We start from the raw sequence: 23,887 nt of genomic DNA, 5'->3' as shown, positions 1-23,887 counted from the left end.
TAATCCACAGGTTTTGGTATGATGTATCTTTATTTTCATTAGTTTCAATTTATTTCCTGTTTAATTTCTTCTTGGACCCATAGATAATTCAAGAGCTCTTTAATTTGCATGTATTGGTATAGTTTCCTGAGTTTCGCTTGTTATTGATTTCTGGTTTTAATCTGTTGTGATCTGAAAAGATACTTGAAATGATTTCAAGTTTTATTTTAATTTGTTGAGACTTGATTTGTGACCTAACATATGGTCTATCCTGGAGAATGTTCCATGTGCTGATGAGAAGAATGTATATTCTATAGTTGTTAGATGAAGTATTCTGTAGATATCTGCCAAGTCCAGTTGGTCTAAAATGTAGTTTAAATCCTGTATTTCTCTGTTGATTGTTGTCTAGATGATCTGTCCATTGCTGAGAGAGGGGTGTTTAGGTCCCTTAGTTGGGGTATTTTTCTTTAGGCCTCATAGTGTTTGCTTTATGTATCTGGGTGCTCCAGTGTTGGGTGCATAAATATTTACTATTGCTATGTCTTCTTGCTGAATAGATCCCTTTATCATTATATAGTGGCTTTCTTTGTCTCTTTTTATGGTTTTTGGTTTAAAGTCTATTTTATCTGATATGAGAATAGCACTCCTGCTCATTTTGGGTTTCAAAAAGGTGTTTTGGAATATCTTTTCCATCCCTTCACTCTTAATCTGTGTGTGGCTTTACAGGTGATGTGAGTCACTTATAGACAGCATGTAGTTGGGTCTAGCTTTTTAAACCAATCAGTCTGTGTCTTTTGAGTGGGGAGTTTAATCCATTTACATTTAGGGTTGTTATTAAAAGGCATTGTCTTACTCCAGGCATTTTATCAATTTTTGTTTGGATGTTTTAAATATCTTTTCTTTCTTTCTTCCCCTTTTATTTGTCTTTGATTTTTTTGGTTTTTTGAGGAGGTAAGATTTAGTTTCTTTCTCTTTCTCGTTTGCATTTTTGCTCTACCAGTGGGTTTTGTTCTTTCTTGTGTATCGTGGTAGTGATTATATTTTTTTGAATTCCAGATCCCAAATCCCCTTGAGGATTTCTTGCAGGACTGGTTGTGTGGTGATGAATGCCCACAGTTTTGTTTGTTTGGGAAATATACTATTTCTCCCTCATTTCTGAAGAATAGCCTCCCTGGGTATAGTATTTATGGTGGCAGTTTTTTTCTTTTAGTATTATGAATATATCATCCCGTTTCTTCTGGCCTATAGAGTTTCTGTTGAGAAGTCTGCTTTTATTCGGATAGGAGCTCCCTATAGGTGACTTGACACTTTTCTCTAGCTGCTTTTAGGATTCTTTCTTTGTCTTTGAGCATTGTCAATTTGACTATAATGTCTCAGGGAGGATCTTTTTGGATTGAATCTGTTTGAGAATCTTTGAGCCTTCTGGATCTGAAGGTCCGTGTTTCTCCCTATACCTGGGAAGTTTTCCATTATTATTTCATTGAATAGGTTTTCCATGCCTTTTTCTTTCTCCTTCCCTTCTGGAACACCCATTATTTGAGTGTTTTGTGCACTTAAGGTTGCCTGCTAACTTTCTTAGATTTTCTTTTCTTTTTTTTTTTTCTTTTTTTTTTTTCTTTTTTTTTTTTGTCCACCTGAGTTATTTTGAAAAGACTGTCTTCAAGATAGAAATTCTTCTGCTTCTTCTAGCCTGCTGCTTAAGGTCTTGGTTGTGTTTTTTATTTCATTGAATTAATCTTTCAGTTCCAGGAGTTCTGCTACATTCTTCTTTAAGGTATTAATTTCTCTGTAAATTTCCTCCTTCATATTCTGGATTTTTTTCTCATTTCATTATGTTGTCTGAGTTTTCTTGTGTCTCACTGAGTTTCTTTAAGAGTGCTTGGAATTCCTTTTCAATCATTTTAAGAGTTTCCTGCTCTATAGGATCTTGTATTTGAGAATTACTGTATTCTTTTGGTGGTGTCAAGTTTTCTTGGATTTTGATATTTCCAGTACCTGTACATTGATGTTTGGTCATCTGGGAGAGCAGTTGCTTCTTCTGTTACTCTAGAGTGGGCTTTGAAGAGAAAGACTTCCTCTTCTTTTTCTGGTCTCTACTGGTGACTCTCCTTGTGTCAATGCAGTTGAGTGGCTGACGGGCTGCCTGCACAGTGGCTGTGGCTGCTCCTGCGGAGGTGAGCCACTTTAGTGGCAGTTGTGGCAGTGGCAGTGCCTGTCGTGGACCACCCACACAGAAGTGGTGGTTTGGGCATGCTCCTGACTTTTGCCAGGTGGGGGGGCACTGCCTGCAGCTCCTGCTTAGGACCCCAGGTGTACTCACATTTCTAAGAGGAACTTTTTTGTACTACTTTTGTGCCTCCACTTGGCAAGCATTTGATAAATTCTTGGTGAATAACTGATAAGCCACAGTGCAAGATCATGACCTTTTCACTAAAGAAAGATTCAAAAGTCACTTTAATTGGTGAAAATGTTCTATAACTCCTATATACAGAGCCAAGAGCAAAAGTCACTATGCTTCTGTACTTCATCTTAGTGCATATCTGTAGATTATTGGGTGATTCATAAAATCAAATAAAACCAACAGATTTCTTTGTATAAGGTGCTTTGTTGGATTTTGTGGAAAACGTAAAGATGCAATTTATTCCTGTTCCTCAAGGAATTTGTAGTCTAGCTGCATAGTACTTGGCAATTTAAAAAACAATTCAAATGTAAAATATAAAATAATCACGTCTCAATTTATAGTCTTATGACAGAGGCAGGGCAGGATTTATCCTGATTTTTGTAAAAGAAAAACTGAGGCTCAGAAGGTTGGGACTTGCTTAGTCAATTTGCTAATGGCTAAGATGAAGTGGACCTTAGTCAATAACAATGGATTTAGAGATCACACTTTGAGAAACACTGATGTGATGATATGAAATTAAAATATTATTAGGAGATTTAGCCAATAATCCAGTTCTGCATGAAAGTGAAGACTCAGGCACAGTGATGTGAGCATAGAATTCTTCTCTTAAGGATAATAGAAGGTAAGAGACTGGCTATGGTCATACCCCTAGCAGTGGAACAGTGTGCTAAAACCCATATCTTTTGACTCATTGTGCAAGTTGCTTTTGAAAGAGATGGTAAAATAGAAAGGAAACATCTTTAATTGATTTTGTTCCATGCTTTATTGTTCATTATAGGCCTAGGAGCATTATATTTCTAAAATGGTGAACCAAAGTCTTAACACACATATGAAGATGTTATAACAGCTAATAGGTATGAATACTGATTTATATGCTATGCCTCTTTGGTCCCTATCACCTAATCCAGACCTACTTTTTCTGATTCTCCTGTAGTTTTATTGCCTGCTACAGCATTCCTCCTTAAAGAGTCAGTGAGTTCTTTTCAAGCTAATGGCCTTTATAGATTCACAACCATTTCCAATTTAGTTTGGTCCTCACTTCTCTATGAAAAAGCCGTTGAGCATTTATTGACACCTGTTAATACACTGGGCTGGGAGGTCAGTAAATCTGGAAGAAGAGTGATTAAAGCAGACCCTATTCTCAGAAAATGGGGTCATCGGACAGTGAGTGAGTAAAGATGTAAGAAGTCCACAGAGTACCAGGAGGCAACATCAAAAAGCAAGGTGGGGGGCCGAGCCCGTGGCGCACTTGGTAGAGTGCTGCGCTGGGAGCGCGGCGACGCTCCCGCCGCGGGTTAGGATCCTATATAGGACTGACCGGTGCACTCACTGGCTGAGTGCCGGTCACGAAAAAACGACAAAAAAAAAAAAAAAAAAAAGCAAGGTGGGCTTTGTCTGAGGGTGTTCAAGCAGGAGAATGATCTGAGAAGATCACTTGTGCACATTAAAAATATCAGGCTAGCCAAAGAGTAAATGGCGGATTTGAGGAATGAGATCATTTGGGGAAGCAGTCAGTTTAATACAGGTGAGGAAGGATAAGAACCTGGACCACTAGAGTGGGGACCTCAGAGGTATAGGAATTACATGGAAAAAAAATGAAACCATTTTACTTAGGGACCCAGATGAAGACTTGAATAAATGAAGAACCACATCATATCCTGAAAAAGCAGACTCAATATTGTAAAGGTATCTGTTCTCCCCAAATTAATCTATTAATTTTTAAAAATCAGTGAAAATACTAAAAAGATTGTTTGGAGGTTATGGGAACTCAACAAATTGATCCTAAAATCAATACAGAGTAACAATATGTAAGAATATCCAATAATGTTTTATAAATAAGGGAAAGAAGGGAAAGAGGAAAATTGCCTACCAGTTATTAAAATGTATTCTAAATATTTAATTATTAAAGGGGCAAGGTGTTCTAAACAAAGCCAAACAGAGGCAGAAGAGTAAAAGTCAAGAAACAAGTTCAAGCAGTTTAGAACATTATAAAAGTGGCATTTAAAATTTGTGGGTAATTTAATAAGTGCTTAAAACCTTTGTCTAAAGATAGTATATAAATATAAAATGGAATAGTACACAACCATTAAAAATTGAGCAATAGATCTGTATTGCAAATAGATCTACATGGAAAGGAGTCCATTATACATTGCGATGTGAAAAAGACAATTACAAAATTGTATGCATTAGCATTCCATTTATAAAACAGAATAGCTATCTATATGAGTATTATGTAGATGGCAAAAAAAAATGGAATGCGGTTAAAGAAGTCACAGTACTCTGAAGGTAAAGTCTTAGTTGGGGCATCCTAGGGATACAGCAGTCATGCAGGAAAATGGTTAGTGTGGGTATAGAAAGGGTGAGCCGTAGTCCCTGAGGAATGTGGGGGGTGACAGGAAATGATAGTGATGAAGAAGGGGATGTTGTGAACATTAATGGAAGGGGGTGTCTTTCTCAAAGAGATAAGGATAACCACCTGGAAGGGATAATTAGCAACAGGAAATGAAAGTTGGTGCAGGTTCCATTGAGCAGGGGGTGCGGGGTGGTGGGTATAAATGAAAGGTAGTTAAGTTAGATTTGTTAGAATAATTTTCAACTGCAAGTTACAGAACACTCAATGAAAAATGGCTTTAAATAAGGGTGTTATTGTTTACATAACCACAGGGCCAGAGGTGAACTGCCCCAAAGTTGATTCAGCTAGTCGTTGATAACATCAAAGGCCCAGACTCTTTCCTCTTTACACTCCAGCCTTTTATGTGTGTAAACGATGTCTCCCCTTATGTTTCAAAATGGTTGCTACAGCTGCTACTTCATGCACTCAAGCAGTAGCATTTAGTATAAGACATGGGTAAAGGCTGGGAGGTGAGGAGGAAGGAGGAAGGAGAGCAGCGAGCTTTCTCCTGTGCTCCTCTTATCAAGGAGGAAAATGCTTCCTGAAACTCTCTAGCCAACTGGCCTATACAGGAGTGGGTCTTATGCCCCTCCCCGGATCAATTCCTAGCCAATAGAAATATGATTGTCTTCATTGGCTTGGACTAATCCTTCATGGCTAGCAATCAATAATGTCTGCTACAGTAGGCAAATAATAATATGCTATATTCTGTGGAAAACCAGCTTGTCTAATACATTACCTCATTTGGAGAGGAGAAAAGTACAGAATGAGGGGGAAGTTCTCAAGAGAGAATTGAGAAGGAGAATGGGGAAAGAAGAGGTTATTTCGTCCCGATGCAGTCATTAAAAGCATATTGTTGAATATGTCTTGAAATGGGGAAGTATTCACAGTACATTGTTAAATGTTTTTAAATTTGATCATCACAGACTGTACACAAATACTGATAGTCAACTCTGTACCCCAAAAATATGTATAAATAAAAATAATTTTTTAAAAAAGTAAACTAAAAAAAATAGCATCACAAAACAATGTGTATAGAACAATAATTATTTGGGTCATTAGCCAACAACCTAGCCACTTGGACTTTATATTTTCTTTCTCAATTATATGCAATGTTGATTTTTATATCCTGCTCTGAAGAAGTTATAATTAACATTGCATATTTGTAGTTTCAGTTCCTGATGACTTTCCACAGTGAGTTAGTAATAGCCATTATGATGAGGTAATCATCTCTTCTTTCAAACTCCAGTTAAGTCATTACATTGTCCCTCAGACACCAACAACATATTCGAGGTTGGTGGAAATGAGTTGTTATTTCTTTATTTCTAGTTAGCCAAAATTGATTCCTTACCTTTTCAGCATTATCATCACTTTCAGGAATGAATAATATATGGATTCTTTTAATTCTCACTTCAACATATATATTTAATTAATAAAACTTATATGCAAGGCCACTTTCATTTCACTGTTATCCAGTTGCCTAGAAGCAGTAAAAATAGAAAACTGGCACTTCCAATTAGGGCCCAGGCCTTCATTTCTACTGAGGAGCCCCAGGTGAGGTATAGCCTTAGTCACCTGACCCCCATCATGCACAATGGTAAAGAGACAGCTTGGCTGTGCGCTTCTTTGGAACAAAGCTCACATGTGAGTCTTTTAGTTTGTCTCATGGTCCTGTGGTTAATTACTTGCTTTGGATTCACCAATTACAACTTTCTGGGTGATCTGAAAGATTTAAGGAACCTGCCTTAACCATCCTCTTGCTTTCTCAGAATTTGTTTGTTTTGCCCTTTTTAATTTTGAGTGAAACATTCTTTGGATATTCCTGAGGACAAAGCGAGAAGTAGGGGGAACCTGTTTATAAAAGCAATCTTTGAAACCCATTGTTATCATTAGGAATTGATCAGTGAAAACATACAGGAGCCCTGACAGTTTTGAAGTAGAGTACGTGTGTACATATAGGGAGCTTGATGTGGTGACCTATATCTCAGATTCTCCCTGCATACAGAAAGGAGAGGCAAAATCGCCAGAGAGTGAATAAACCCACCTGACTGACTCTCCAGGACCTTAACATAGTGTTGTTAGTCACTATCTCATTGCTTAGGTAGCAATATGGTACCGCATTTTGTGGGAGAACTGTTATTCTAAAAGACTAGATCCAGCAATTCCACTTCTGAGTATGTATCCAAAAGAACTGAAAGCAAGGTCACAAAGAAATCATTGCACACCCATGTTCACAGCAGCGTTATTCACAATAGCCAAAAAAAGGGAAACAACCCAAGCGACCATCAGTGGATGGATGGATGAACAAAATGTGGTATATATGTGTATGATAAAGATAAACAAAATGAAAAAAAATTCATTGGAATATTATTCAGCCTTAAAAAGGAAGGAAATTCTGACTCTTGCCACAACATGAATGAAACTTGAGGAACTTATATAAATGAGCCAATCACAAAAAGACATATACAGTATAATTCCACATATATAACTTATCTAGAGTAGTCAAATTAATAAAAACAGAAAGCAGAATGGTGGTTGCAACGGGTTGGACGCGGGGAGGGTGGGAATGGGAAGTCGTTGTTTAATAGGTATAGAGTTTCAGTTTTGCAAGATGAAAAATTCTGGAGATTGCACAGTTATGTGAATATACTTAACACTGAGCAATACTCTTAAAATGACCGAGATGGTAAATGATGTGTATTTTACCACAATTTAAAAATTTTTTTAAATATGTATTAGTAATAAGAAAAAAGAAAAAAGATCCTGGGACTATCCCTCATTATTGTCAACAGCCCTCTACTTCCTTTATGACTTCACCATCACTGTTTATGTGTAGGCTCAGGTGACCTATATCTCTGTTCCTATAGTCATAACCCCGACCTTAATTCAACATGTTATCTGTTTAGTATAAAAAACGTTTGTTATATGTAACATGTTTTAGATGGTAGACTCCTTGATGTGCATTTTTGGTGCTAAAACTTTGAGGATATGAATATATCACTCACATTAGCTAGGTATGTCCAAATATCCAGAATTGTCCGTTTAAAGCTGTCATTTTTGTGATTTATTATATAGTAAAAGTTGGGTATTTTTAGTATCTTTTGGAACTAATCATACTTTTTTGTGGTTGGAAAATAAGGCCCAATGATAAATCTTTTTCCCCCGTAGAAAAGCTTGAGATAGGTTTTTAGTTTGCTTGTTTGTTTTGGTTTTAAAGAAATAAGAGGATTAGAGCTCTAGAATACCTAAAAGAAACAATTACAAGACATTAAAGATTTCTGATATTCAGATTGATGTCCAGAGTCTTTTTAGGGGAGTTGCCAAGGACAAAGCCCCACCTAAAATTGCTTGGAGCCAGACTTCATTCCACAATGGTGTCCTGTTGAAGCATGCTTCCAAGTCACGTGTGTCAGAAAGATAGAGTGAGAGCCCCAAGTGACTGTTTACCAAAGGTATTACTAGATGTTCCAACCTTTTATACTAGAACTGCACTTTGTAACTAACTTAAAGGGAAACTTTTAAACCTGTGTTTAAGTTAAAGAGCCTTAATTGGCAGTATCCACAGTTTCATTGCATTGCATCACTAGGGTTACTGTGAAATATTTGAGTTTTATATAGGACAGATTAATTTAGATTAAAATCTTGAGGAGCTAATTTAAAAGTATGTCTCATAATACTATAAACTGAGATAGAGCAGATAATAAGCTTAAGTAGAAAAATCCTTTGAAATGTCTTTGATCAAAACACTTGTAGTTCTGAAGGAAACGTGTTTTTTCTTATTAAGTGTTATAGTTTATTCATTCATATTATTCTCTGGAATTGGAACCATGTCTTATTTCATTTGGGACCAGACTTTCACTTTTGAGATTAGGTGTTCCACTGAACAATGGGTAAGGACTTTGCGGAGTTCCCCCAAATCATGTTTATTACAGGTTCATAATACTCAGCAACCTAACTCACCACTGAATTACTGAAGGTCGTGAGATTCTTGGCAAGATTCTGTTTTTTAAGTCACTAATTCAGAGTTCACAATTCAGAACCAGTAGTTGTATCTAGATGTTGTAGGTTTAAAAGAAAACTCCAGTTTGTTAACCAAGAAAAATTTTAAGTAGCCTAATAAAATCTGAAGAATGGTAATTCTTACATAGAACCAACTTACACTATAGGCATCATTTACAAGGAATCAGTGTTAGTGCAGTCATGTGGATTCATAATGTGCTGTGATATGGTATTAAAAAGTCGTTTTAATTTACTCTAGCCTTTAAACAAAGAAGCGCTAGACCCATACTACAAGTGCCAAAGTAACACAACTGAAACCAAATAATAATGATTATGGCATATCCCAGGGAGGAAAACCATACAGCCATTAAAAATCATGTTGTATAAAAAAGTTATATTGTAGAAGAATCTTGTTGAAGTGACAAAATATTCACAATGAATTGTTAAATATATTTAAAAGAGCCACAAAATAATGTGAACAGAATAGTAACCACTTTACTTAAATATAATATATATTATATTTATTACATACAAATATAATAATATATTTAATTTTTTTAAGCTAGAAAGACTCAAAAACAGTGAAGTTTTCTGTTCTCTGAGTAGTAGATTTGAGTGATTTTGCTCCTTCCTCTGGATTTTTTTAAAATTTTATAAGTTTCTACAATAAGCATGTATATATATATATTTTATCAATTTTGTAATTAAGAAAAATATAGTATGTGCTATATAAATAAATACACAAATAAAATCACTACACTTTTTTTTGCTCTGTAGTTCAGGCTTTTTATAAATCTAGGTAGGCCTTATTATTAATTAATTAGTTCACATTCGTACATTTTTATACTGCTAATTGGCTGCTTAAGTGAGCTGAACATGGCAACATGAACCAAGCAGATTCATTCTTTGTACTGTTTTAAATGGGTGATACTTCGTGTACAGGAAGCTAAACATGACGTGCCAGCATGACATTACTTTAGGTTAGTCATGCTTTTTAAAATCCAGTGTGTACAAGCTGTGTGCATGTGTTTCCAATAAAGACTTATTTGCCACAGCAGAAGACAACTTCTTTAACATTTGGTGCTTCATTTTCACACTCCTGTTTATTCATTGCAAGTTATTGGCAGTGTTTCTCAAGTCCGGAAGGGCTGTTCCTCACCAATGCAGTCTCCTTCAGGGTTTTCACCTTTGGAAGCTTAGAAAGTAACCCCTGCCAGTTCAGAATATCCACTTAGGGGGATCTCAAAAGTGATTCCAGTACACCTGTGTCTCTCCGTGCCCCCTCTTAGCACTTTGTTGACACTGACCTTGTGTCACTGGCCACATTTTCTCATAGTTGGTTGTGAATCTGTTTCCCCCAGGAAACGGCACTAATCTTGGCAATAAACATCCTACAATTTGTTGAATATTTACAATGTTCCAGAAACTGCTCTACCACTTTGCATGTATTATTTCATTTAAACCTTCTACTATTATGGAAAGTAAGCTCTATTTTCTCAATTTTATAGATGGGAAAACTAAGGCTTTGGTTTTATTTATTTTTTTATTTTATTTATTTATTTTTTTTTTTGTCTTTTTCGTGACCGGCACTCAGCCAGTGAGTGCACCGGCCATTCCTATATAGGATCCGAACCCGCGGCGGGAGAGTCGCCGCGCTCCCAGCGCCGCACTCTCCCGAGTGCGCCACGGGCTCGGCCCAAAGCTTTGGTTTTAAACGAGCTAGGATGTGAAGACAGAACTTCCAATTCTAAATAAATAACCTAAACCATAAACCAGTAACCAAATGAGTATACTGTTCTCAGTGAGAGGGTTGAATGGTCCAGCTGATGAACAAGTGTCTCCTCACAGCCCCTTCCAGCTCTGAAGTGCATGATACTGCCTCATCATTTTTCCAACACTTGTATGTTCCCCCTTGTACACACCATTCTCACAATATTTGGGGGGGTAGGTGACTGTTACTAATTCCAGATTTCAGAAGATCATGATATCATGATAGGTTCCTACTTTGGGACACTGTTTCTGAGTTTTAAATCTTGCATCTAATTTTATTGGTCCTAAAATTAGATAAAGATCTAATATTGGTTTATTTTCTGAATGTCTGTTTCATGCTGGTTAATAATGACAGCAGTAATAGCTGCCATTTATTGAATGCTTACTACAATGCTAAGTGCTTTACAAACAATGATCCTATGAAGTAGGTTTTGTTACTTTCTCATTTTGCTAATGAGAAAACTGAGGCTTCAAGAGGTTAAACGGCTCGCCACATTTAATGTGCTCACTCATTCATCGGCCTAATTGAGGAGTGCATTGGGGATTTGAATTCAGTTTTTCCAGAGTCTGGTTTAAATCAAGCCTGTCTCTTACTAATGTTATGACTTTGGGCTGATCACCTAACACGCTTCTATGTATCTAAGTTTCTTGACCTGTAAGATGGGGTGGTGATATTATTGCCTCGTTGTTGTGGTGTGGATTAAATGAGTTACTAAATGGAAGGTGCTTAGAATAGTGCTTTGACACATAGTGATTGCTTAGTACTAGACACTATAAAAATCATCATCATTATCATCATTAATAATATTATTCATTGGATTTTATTTTATTTTTTATTATACATACATGTGGGGTACAATGTTGATTTTCAATAATTGTATAGAATGTGTGGTGGTTAGATCAGTATAGTTAGCTTATTCGTCATTACAATATGCAATTATTCTTTGTGTCCATTGACCAATTCCTCACCTCATTAGCCCCCCTCCCTCTTCCCTTCCCATCCCCTTTTCCACGTCTAGTTTTCTAAAAGTTCAATGTATTACTGTGATTGTTGTTTGTTTCTTTCTTTCTCTCTGTCTCTCTTTATTGTTCATTTGTTTATTTATGGATTCTGCTCACAGTTATGAGTGAGAACATGCAGTATTTCTCTTTCTGTACCTGGGTTGTTTCACTGAGGATAATTTTCTCCAGGCTCATCCATGTTGTTGCAAATGGTAGAATTTCATTCTTTTTTATGGCTGAGTAAGTATTCCTTTGTGTATATATACCACAATTTTCTTATCTAGTCATCCATTGATGGACATTTAGGTTGGTTCCATCACCTGACTATTGTAAATAGAGCTGCAATAAACATGGGAGTGCAAGTATTCCTTTGACCCGATGTTTTACAATCTTCTGGATATGTCCCCAGGAGTGGGATTGCTGGATCATATGGAAGTTCTATCTGTAGTTGTTTAAAGAACCTCCATACTATTCTCCATAATGGCTGTACTAATTTGCAGTCCCACCAACAGTGCAGGAGGGTTCTTCCCTCTCCAGATCCTCACCAACATTTGTTATTTTCTTTCTTTTTTATAATAGCCAGTCTGATTCGGGTGAGGTGATATCTCAAAGTGGTTTTGATTTACATTTCTCTTATGATTAGTGATGTTGAGTATTTTTTCATATACCTGTCAGCCATTTGTATGTCTTCCTTTGAGGAATGTATATTCAGCTCCTTTGCCCATTTTTTAATTGGATTATTTGTTTTTTTGCTGTAAAGTTGTCTGAGCTGTTTGTATATTCTGGATATTAATCCTTTATCAGATGCATTTTTTGCAAATATTTTCTCCCATTCTGTAGGATGTCATTTCACTCTACTGATTGTTTCCTTTGTTGTGCAGAAGCTTTTTAGTTTGATATAATGCCATTTGTTTATTTTTCCTTTTGTGGCCTGTGCTTTTGGAGTGTTATTCATAAAGTCATTACCCAGTCCTAAATCCTGGAGCATTACCCCTACGTTTTCTTCTATGAGTTTTAAAGTTTCAGGCCTTATATTAAGGTCTCTAATTCATTTCGAGTTGATTTTGGTATATGGTGAAATGTATGGATCAAATTTCATTCTTCTATAAATGGATATCCAGTTTTCCCAGCACCGTTTATTGAGGAGGCAGTCTTTTCCCCAATGTATGTTCTTGGTGCCTTTTTTCATTAGGCTGTACATATGTGGGTTGATTTCTGAGTTCTCTATTCTGTTCCACTGGTCCACATGTCTGTTTTTATGCCAGTACAATGCTGGTTTTGTTACTACCAATTTGTAATATAGTTTGAAGTCAGGAAGTGTAATGCCTCCAGCTTTATTTTTTCTGCTCAGGGTTGCTTTGGCTATTCGGGGTCTTTTGTTGTTCCATATGAATGTTAGGATTGCTTTTTCTATATCTGTGAAGAATGCCTTTGGTATTTTGATGGGGATTGCATTGAATCTGTAGATGGCTTTGGGTAGTATGGACATTTTTACTACATTGGTTCTTCCAATCCATGAACAAGAAATCTTTCCATCTCTTAGTGTCTTTAGTTTCTTTCAGAAGTGATTTGTAGTTCTCATTGTAGAGATCTTTCACCTCTTTGGTTAGATTTATTCCTAGGTATTTTATTTTTTTTTGGAGACTATTATAAATGGGCTTGCTTTCTTGATCTCCTTTTCGTCTAGTTTGTTGTTGGAGTATAAAAATGCTACTGATATTTGTATGTTGATTTTGTATCCTGCAACCTTACTGAATTCATTTATCAGCTCTAAGAATTTTTTGGTAGAGCTTTTTGGGTTTTCTATGTATAGAATCATGTCATCTGCAAACAGGGACAATCTGATTTCCTGTTTACCTACTTGGATGCCCTTTATTTCTTTCTCTTGTCTAATTGCTCTGGCAAGTATTTCCAAAACTATGTTAAAAAGGAGTGGAGAGAGCAGGCATCCTTGTCTTGTTCCTGATTTTAAGGGGAAAGCTTTCAGCTTTTCCCCATTAAGGATGATATTGGGTTTATCATATATTGCTTTTGTTATGTTGCGATACCTTCCCTCTATACCCAATTTGTTGAGAGTCTTTATCATGAAGTTCTGTTGAATTCTGTCAAATGCTTTTTCTGCATCTATTGAGATGATCATGTGGTTTTTGTTCTTCACTTTCTTGATGTGGTATATTCCATTTATTGACTTGGATATGTTGAACCATCCTTGCATTCCTGGGATGCATCCGACTTGATAATGATGTATAAACCTTTTGATATGTTGCTGTATTCTGTTTGCTAGTATTTTGTTGAGGATTTTAGCATCTAAATTCATCAAGGGTATCAGCCTGTAGTTTTCTTTTTTTGTTGTATCTTTGTCTGGTTTTGGTATTGGTGATGCTGGCTTCATAGAGTGAGTTTGGGAGAATGGCTTCTGTTTCAATTTTTTAGAATAGTTTGGAAAGAACTGGTATTAATTCCTCTTTAAAGGTTTGGTAGAATTCAGCGGTGGAGCCATCTCGTCCTGGACTTTTCTTTTTTGTAAGATTTCTGATTACTTCTTCCATCCTGTTGCTTGTTATTGGTCTGTTCGGTTTTTCTATGTCTTCTTGATTCAAACTCTATAGTTTGTATGTGTCAAGAAATTTATCCATTTCCTCCAGATTTTCAAATTTATTGGCATATAGTTCATAGTTTCATTTAATTGTTGAAATAACATGTTAAACAATATAGAAATATGAGGGTATTCAAAAAGTTCATGGAAAAATATAATTAAAAGATAATAAGAATCTTTCCATGGATTTTCTGAAGTACCCTCATATATGAAGTAAAAAGTATCCCCCTCACCACCTCCTTCTTCCTCTCCCCAACATTGACCACTGACATCAGTTTGGTATATATCCTTCCAGAACATTTCCTGTGCCATCTAAAACTATTTTTAAATTATTCTACACCTAATAAAATACAGGTTAAGTGAAATTTTTCATAGAGTCCTTGAGGATGGGACAGTGTTTAACAGATGCCTACTGTGTGCCAAGCACTCGAGAAAGTGCTGAGGATTCAGCATTGAATACAGCATTTGTTGAATTTCTATTTTGAGCATTTATTGATTTTCTTTTTGGGTTTTATTTAGGATATGATGTTCCAGCTTCTCCGAGGTCTGGACTTTCTTCATTCTCACCGAGTAGTGCATCGCGATCTAAAACCACAGAATATTCTGGTGACCAGCAGTGGACAAATCAAACTGGCTGACTTCGGCCTTGCCCGCATCTACAGCTTTCAGATGGCTCTTACCTCGGTGGTAAGTAAGAGAGTACTGCCCTTTCATTAAACTTATTTTTCCTCTTTTGAATGACAAACTGCTCTCCTTCCATGCCCCTGATGTTATTACTGCCAGTGGTTAGGTGGTAGACAGAATGTCTTTGCACTTTTTTATATAGAAGTGGGTAGGAAGAAAGTATTCTGCTTACAACTACAGATACACCCGGGCTGGGCTTGTTGTGGACAGGACCCATTGCAGAAATAGCCTGTTGCATCTTAGCCACTAGAAAGAAATCAGTTACAAGTTTCCAAGTGCTTCTTGCCATAACCACTATTTTCAGAGCTGCATATTTACTGCCTGGGGAACACACAGCTCAAGATCAGGGAAGAGCGAGTGCTAGGAACGCTGACCTGCCTGCAGCATCCTGGTTTGAGAAACAGATAGAGTGCCTGCACAGGCGTGTTAAAGCACTCCTCTGAAGCTGTGGTGCTGGCCGTGAAGAAGAAATTAAGTTTATAATGAACTTGAATGGCCCGTGAACGAGTAGCACCACCCTTCCTGATAGAGACTTCATTCAAGCCAGGATAGAAAGAGTGAAACTGAGGGCCCTGTTTTGGCAAAGAATGACAGTTGTGATATCCTGTTCTATATATCATTCGTATGCAAAACCATAATAGCTATTGTTCTTTGGTTAGCTTCTATTTCTCCTTATAGTTCATTGTTTCTGAGATGAGTTTTTGTGAAATTCTGCACCCAAAATATAAAAAGAGCATCCTGGAAATAGGAATTAATACCCTTCTCTTTGAAAGATCATTTTTATGTACAGTGAATTCATGCCTTACATACAGCCTTAAGAAATTAAACCTTAAGAAAAAGAATCTATGTAGTCTATCTTTAGCCTCAAAGTGGTTCTCAAATCGGAGACAGTACTGCCCTGGGTGAGAGGCATTGTTGAGAAATGATTGGCAGCATCTTTGGTTATCACAATGACTTGGGGGGTGGGGTGGCTGCTACTGGCATTTAGTATAAATGCTTCAAGGAGGCTCACATTCTGCCCCCCCCAAAAAATAATCTTTCCCCTAAATTCCCGTAATGCTTCAGCTGAGAAGTAGAAATTTGGAGGAGGATTTGGAAATTCTCCGAGACAGATAACTTGCCTTAGGAGAAAATGCAATTTTAAAAAGCGCCCCCTCTCCCCTATTTAAAATATGAATCCTACAACCTGGAAATATTAGACCACTCACTTTCCCAACATTATATATAGGACATTGGAATTTCTAGAGAGGATTCCTTGGTATATGTTGCTGTCATTAAGAGATAAACCCTCCTTGTTTCCTCTTTGCTCAGAAAACACCATTGCTTTCGGGAAGACAAGGCACCAGTTATGTTTAAAGGATAGGTCTCAGCTTTGGGTGGGGTCAAGCAGGCCCTTGTGTATTTACATAATCACACCAGAAAGGGCTGAGTCTGTGTGTTTCCCCAGTGGGAAGGGTGAGGTAGGCTTCAGGCTTCCCTAGGAAGTTGTTGTGCTGGTTGTTTTGGGGCCCTGGGGAGAAGCTTGAATAGGCTTTGTGATCCGGAGAGTCATCAGGGGAGCAGATGGAAGGAACTTGTCTCCTTGGGTACATTAATTGAGAGAAGAGGGAGCTGTAACCGAGACGGACACTTCATTTTAATTCCCTGAAATGGGCACTAATAGCCATAAATAAAAACAGAAAACCCAGTTGGTTTTGTTTTGACTTTTTTTGCTTATTGAATTTGAGGAATGATAGCACAGCTTGTGTGTACCATCAATTAACATTCCATTCTTGCTGAAAGTTGATACATTCAAACAGGAAAATGTAGACAACTTATTTCATAGATAGAAAGGAAAGGCAATCGTAAATATCTCATTTTTCAGTATCTAGTTTGTATTGCATGCTCTTTATTTCCTCTGGTAACATAAGTAAAAAATGTCAACAGCTGGGAAAGACTCTAGAACTAATTCAGACTTTATTTGAAAGAGCAATAGTTGGAATTGAATGACAATTATTATTGTGTGTGTTATTATTATTGGGTGTGTTTCCAATAAGGTACTACATTTAAAAATTTTCACACTGTTTTATATTTTTCTGCTTAAAGGAAAAATCTTTCTATAGTGATGCATTGATTTACATACACATATTGACGTATAAAGACTTGGAATCACAGTTTGTTAAGCTGAACTGGTGTGTACTTTTATTATCTCTTGAAGAGAAAAAGACTACACTTCACTTCCTGGAAATACACATTTTTTAGTGGGTTATGTCATACAGGAACTGCAAATCAACTTAATTTGTGGAATGTTAAAGGAATTACAAGTTAACTGATTCGAAACTGATATTTTACAGCCATGAGAAATGCTAATATATTACTTTTCTTCCAAAGCCTGACTCAAATGTCCCCTTCTGATACCCCTTGCAGAAATTAATTCCTCCTTCCTTCCTCAGTGTTTCCAGAGTAATAGCTTATGAACGTCTTTGGTAATACTATTTTCTATCTCGTTTATAGTTCTTTTGGACTTTTATTTATCAGGCCTGAGTTCCTTAAAGGCAGAGACTGCATTTTATTCAACCCTAATGCATAGTGCCTTGTTTATTTTGATAGGCACTTGGGAAATATTTTTGAATAAATAAATTGAGAAATGCCAACAGATAGATATAAATAGTTGAATCCTAATAAAAATGGGGAAGGAGTTATTTTATAACTTTACTGGTCTCATTTGATATGTGTTTCAATATTTGTACATAGCTACCTGGTAGTATGAAGCTGAAGGACTTACACCTTAAAATGCCTGAGTCCATTTTGCACCTTACTCTTGATTGGCAGGGATCTGTGTTCAAAGTCATGAAAGCTACATGCTATATAGCTCCATCTTGTATTAGAATGAAAGGATGATTTGATCCCAAGTTCATAGTTTGTGCATTGTATTTATGGTAATCCTCTCTGCTGCCTCACAAATAAATTGTGTGTATGAATTGAACTTCCTGTCCCGAACAGAAAACTGTGGAGATACAGGAATTCAGCATTATTGTAATTCTACTACTTATTTGAAGACTTTTTTTTAACCCATTGTGCTTTGGTATTAAAGCAAGCTTTAGAAGAGGAATTATTTCTTCTAAGATAATTAACATTCTCCTAATGAAAGAATGGGTGAATTAATAGACAGCTTTTTCTTTCTGTCTATCAATGTTGATATATGTGTATTTACATAATATGTTTCTATTTAGACCATTGACAATAGCTTGTATTCCTAACTTCTTACTGAAAACTTCAAAATGTTCTCACATATAACCTAGACCTTTAAGGGAGCAGTTAGCAGTATTTATTCCCATTACAAGATCATCACCTTATAGATCCTGGACTGCTCTCCATAATTTCTAAAGCAGTATGCTCTGTGCCAGTATTGAAGAAAAGGCATCTTTTCTGGATTAATTGATAAATTAACTGTTCTAGACAGATGAGCTTTACAGTCATCTTACGGTATAACTCTGGTCCTTATTATTTTCAATTTTCTTTAATGAAAATGAGTTTTCGTTACTCTTTTCATAAGTGGAATATACTCAATATGTTGGCCTTTTGGTAGAAATTAATTTAAAACAATCATTATAAGTCTGGACTATAGTTGCACTCTAGGTAGTATGCAACATTGGGCCAAATGACTTAGCTTGTTCCCATCTGATAAGATGGGGACTAATCTAAAGAGCAAAGTGCCCTTTAGACACCTAACTTTACTGTGCTGCCTCCAGCATCACACTCAGGTGTCTTTAGGGGGTATTGGGTTCTTGCTGCTCAATATATAGTCATGCATGCACATGTACCTATGCAGAGTAAGGGTTGTTTATACCTATTTCTTTAAAGGTTGTAGGATTAAGACATGGATGATGACAGTGTATGCTTGAGACCTAGGCAAGAGGGGCCACGAGCCTGGTCTCATGCTTTAGAGGAGCCTGCGCTGGCCCTGCTCCAGCCATATCTCCCTTCATGGGGCGCAAAACCCAGGGTGCCAATGAGACATGCCCTCTAAGACCCCCACCCTATAACACACTCAAGACATTTGGATGCCCTGACTAAATGGGAACTGCATGGGCTCATCCTTCCTCCTAAACAGATTTCACCACTTGTGTGTTCCTTCTAAGCTCAGGGGCACCTATTTGCAGACATATGGGCAGAGCATGAACATGCAGACTGAAGTATCCGTGAGCGTGTGTGTTAGGCCCTTTGTGATGCAAGGAGAAGGTAGAAATGTGAAGAGAAGAGGGCCTGTTATACATAGCACCTGACGTGGGTTATTTTTATCAGAAAAGTTTCTCTGAAACCATGAAAAATCAACTTATGTGACCTGTTTTAACTGTTAACATTTGTGGAAAACCAAAGAGAACAGGGCACAGGGAGGTTCTGTCGATTGCAGAGTAGTGATATGTAAGAATTGTGACTCGTATGGCTGTATAATCTCTGTGGCAGAAGTGTTTCAAAAATATACACGTAGTCAATAGAATGATTGCTAAGGCTAGCTAAAATTAGAGTCACTCTAAAGTCAACATTTCTAAGTACTTCACATGTGAAGTGTAGTGTATGGTACAACCCCTTTTTTTGTCTCAAAAGAAGGGAAATAGAGACCAAACGCTTGGGCCACAGTTTTAGTTCTACCTGATTGTGCACCTGGGTCTGACAGAGAGAGTTTCAGAGCAGAGCCTGGGACATCACCAGCAGCCCCAGTGAGGACTCTGATAATCATGAAGCACTAGGACCAGCAGCTTGAGAGGCAGCAGTCTTCACCTCTATTTATGATGTGATTGGTTTTTCCTAAACTTTATACAGCATGCAGGGTGATACTGTTGCCATTGAATTTGGTGGTTGGGGCACTCTTTATCAACCATCTTATTTTGAAAGTGGGGAAACTGAAACTCAAACAGGCAGTTGTGACCAGATTAAGTCTGAATTCACCAAATGGATTATAAATGGCTGAAAGACTTCTAATGTTTATATTCTGGCTCTTGCCCATGATCCCCACTCCCCCCTTTTCCCCACCAAAGGCTCCAGTTCCTCAGAGGATATCAAACTATGTTCTTTGGAACTCTCAGGTTCTAAGAAGTATCTCAAGAGGTTCCACAAATGTTCAAGAGTCCATTTTCTAAAATGTACTTTAAATCTTGTAAAATTGTAATTTAAAAAAACAATTAGCTCATGCCACATTTTGACACAGTGGAGAACACATAGGCATGAACTGGCAGCTCCTGGTTTTCATTTTTTATGTAGACCTCAAAATTAAACAACTTCTGCCACACTTGTACATTTGAATGTCTTGCAAATTTATCCTTGCTTTGGAAAAACCACGCATTCTCTTGATTCACTCTCGTGTGTGTGTGCTCGCTTAAAATCATCCAAGTGCATAATCACAACAGCACACACATTGTGCTGCACTCACTGTACATAAGACTACCTGAAGGCCACCCAAGGCAATGCCACTGTTGATGTTTTTATACCCAGATGTGATTGCCAACATCCAGGCAGTTAAAGCCAGTCATTTCTCAGGACAGTCACCACAAAGCCACCCATGGATAGAGAAGTCTACATACTAAAATGAGGCTGTTCCTTTAGGTACCTCAGTAACTTCACCACCTGAGATGAAACCCAGGATTGGCCTGCCTTAAATAAATTCTTTTCTGCACCAAACAGTCTTATAGTGACTTTTCAGTGTATTTTTAGGGCATTTTTACAATCATTTAATGCTAATCATTAAATTAGCATTTTTCCTTCAGATACCTATGCTTAACCCGCATAGTTTGGAGAAAAATTCTACTTTGTACCATAATGGAAGAGTGGGAATATTCTCCTATCTCTTTAGTGATTTAATAAGTTCTGACTACGTAAATTATATTCCCCTTCTCCAAAGATCTTTCTTCCAAACCATCTACCCTATTAAAAGACACATTGTGTTCCGAAAACATCTTTTACTCTGTAGAAACCACCAAAAGGCAACAAATAAATCATAAACATGGGAAGACTTTTATTAGACAGCTGGACAAAAAAATACAAAAATTCATTTGGTTTTTTTTTTTATGTGGAACTGATAAGATTCCCAAGCTTGCTTTATTTAAGGTCATTAATTTATTGAATACCACAAGAATTACAAAGATTGGACTGCTTGCATCCCCTTCTTAGGCCTCTGATAATAGATGGTTTCTTACTCTAACCTCAGTGTTAGCAGCATTTAGTAAACACTAAAGGAACCCTGTGGATGCAGAAACTTTTTGATAAGCCTAGCAGAAAAAATTAATGGAGTGTGGCTTTTAGTTAACAAATAATTACTGATCACTTTCCACGTGCCACGTGCTGTCAGTGGACCTGAGAGATGATGGTGAATGGAAGTGGACAAGGTCCTTGCTTTCAAAGAGCTTACAAGCAGAATGGGAAGGTAGATCTGAATCAGATAGTCACGCAAAGAAATGTATAGTTAGAAAAAGAGATAAGCACAAAAAAGGAAAGGGACACGGTTCTGTGAGGCCATCTGTCCTAGGAACCCACCAAGGCTGGGGTCGGGGGAGCCCTCTCTGCTCAACCATGCCAGGATGTAGGGTGCTCTAGGAGGTCACTAGCCTCCTCCTCTCAGCACCCACCTGGATGCAGGCCCCACAGATGTGCACATCATGCAGTCCTGCTTGTTTTCTGTGTATGTGTTTGGAATAGCTCATTACATGGAACCACCAAGTGACAAAGTGAAGTTGGCACTACCAAGTGACAAAGTGAAGCAGGACCAGAGATCGGAAAACAATGTCATCTTTTACGGGAGAAAATAAATTGTGTATGCTTGTTTTCTCTTCATGCATGTTGTATTTACTATTGGAGAACTGGCAGGGTTTGTGCCTCAGCTTGGGCAGCCGAGTGGCTCCCACAGAAGCCTCCAAATGCTGCCAGTGCATACTGAATAAATCAAACCAAGAGCATTACATGAGTATAATGGAAAAAACCCAAAGCCTTGTCCCCTCAGCACCTCCACGAAAGTACAGGACACACCTCTGAAGCAGGAAAGGCTCCTGTGACTCCCTCCCTGCTCAACATCTTGCCATGACACAACCAGGTCTGTTTTGTTAAAACTTCCAGTTGCCAGAACATATTTCATAGTTAACAATGGAGTGTTTGTGCTGGTTTCGTTTTCACTTTCACCAGTGAGGGAAGTGGAACACAATGGGGGCAGTGCACAGAGCTGGGAACAGGACACGTTTTCTTTAGGATTCCCAGGGCTGGGTACGTGGAAAATGCCAGAGCCAAAACAAACATGAAAACCCATCCAGATCCTCCATTGCGCATTCTCAGTGGTAATAAAACACATTTCGAGTTACCATCTGATAGGTTAACTCTGCCTCCGCGGTGCAGGCAAACAGTGATGAGCACTGTGAGAACTTCTCCCATGCAGAGAGAGAGTGTATTCCATACAGTACAGAAAGCTGCTGGAGAGGTGTGTGCATGCGTGTGGGTATCCAGTTGCACCAAGTACATTTATGAAGTGAATCAAATGACTGCTCTCCTTGTCTGTAAAGGATAGTCATTCATTTGACTCACCTAATTCTAGCTCCTTCATAAATGGTTACTGTTGCAAATTAGTTCTGGACGAAAACAGTTTAACTGTAATGCTACTGCCTGGAGGGTGATTTACTCAGAGAAAGGACAAGATGTTCCTTGCTTCCTCCATACATCTGTTCAGCCAGCATGTCCTATCAAAGTGTGATATAGACAGGGTCTGGTTGTCACCTTGTTTTTTATAGTCTGTTATATAGATACCTGATATGATTCCATTCAGCTCTCAGAAGCCTGAGGGCAAATTTAACTGTAAAGATCAAGCATAGCTTTAATGTTGATAAGACCAAATGCTTTAGAGAGGTTTTGCAAGCAAAGAGTTTCTCAGGGATTCAGAAGATGAGAAAATATTGTTGCCTCTTAAATTTAATATTCTTATGAGAATACGCCTTCTGTGCTTGGTCAGGGGCTAGTCTGAAGAACTCTGTTGAATGAGATAATTTCATCTTCCCTAAATTTGCTTAGTTCAAGAGTTGTATTATTTCATACTCAAAGGACTATGACACACGGTCTTTGGAATTGCATATAAAAAACAATGTTTCTGTAACTTGGATTTTTTTGCCCTCTTTAATTCTTTGGATATGTGAGTATCGTCTGTTTTACAGCTGTTACTACTTCCTCGTAAGGAAGGAAAAGGTGGCAGTATCTTTATTTTGCTTGGGCTTTAATAATTTCACAGTGTGAGTTCCTAAGTCAAGATATGCTATTGAAATCCTATAGCATTTTTATTCGCTCAATCCAAATCTTACACTATTTTAGTTTCCCACAGCACTTTCCTTGCACATGCTAGGCACTTGAAGAATACATGGTGAATGAATGAATGAATCCTTGTGATTCTCCAGTGCCTAAAGAATGACTTCTGAAGACTGTAGACAGCATGGCATACAAAGATATTTGCAGTCAAGCCCCACCTACCTTTTTGTCCTCCCATCACTCCTCCCCCGCAAAGATCACCCCCCCGACACATCAATGCATATTCCTTACCATCTAACGTCATTAAACTTCTCACTGTTCTTTGAACGTAATTAAATGCTTTCAGAACTCCCCACTTTCACAGATGAATCGATGAACAAATTTTGAACTCTGCTTTTTCCATGTTACTGCTTGTGTCATTGCATCATCAATTATAAGCATCTAAAGGTTTTTTTTAATCTCTTTTAGACAACTTTCAGCTAATCTTCCCAGTTGCCTGCATCACTCCCTGATGATAACTTGAGCTCTGAGGGAGTAACATGTACACTTTGAATGTCTTTGTAGGCAGCCATTCTTCCTAACCTTATTGTACTTCACCCCTCCTTATTCAGGATCACAACCCTTGTATACCTCCCCAACTAGTGCACTTAGATTTTCTGTGTGACTGTGTTTTTATTTAAAAATTAAGATTTCTTTGGAGGAACCATAATGTCATGGGAAAGGGTTGAAAATGTCTGCTTTGTAGTTTCTTTTAATCATTTTATTTAGTCCATTTGGGTCCTTGAGAAGATTAGGTACATGTTCCTTATAA

The 23,887-nt window shown here is 37.6% G+C and overlaps 1 protein-coding gene across 4 annotated transcripts in view; it reads left to right on the top strand.

The window, feature by feature from the left end:
- Nucleotides 1–23,887, top strand: part of CDK6 (cyclin dependent kinase 6) — a 218,353-nt gene that overhangs the window by 101,885 nt on the left and 92,581 nt on the right. For all 4 annotated transcript variants that reach the window (XM_063099436.1, XM_063099437.1, XM_063099438.1 and 1 more), the window contains exon 4: nucleotides 14,659–14,826. In XM_063099436.1, the coding sequence (XP_062955506.1) occupies nucleotides 14,659–14,826 (168 nt within the window). The remainder of the gene's footprint in view (nucleotides 1–14,658; nucleotides 14,827–23,887) is intronic.

The sequence above is a fragment of the Cynocephalus volans genome, chromosome 6, assembly GCF_027409185.1.
Source record: "Cynocephalus volans isolate mCynVol1 chromosome 6, mCynVol1.pri, whole genome shotgun sequence".
Classification (NCBI taxonomy): domain Eukaryota; kingdom Metazoa; phylum Chordata; class Mammalia; order Dermoptera; family Cynocephalidae; genus Cynocephalus; species Cynocephalus volans.
Note: the sequence above shows the minus strand (reverse complement) of the source record. Positions and strands in the feature narration are given on the sequence as shown.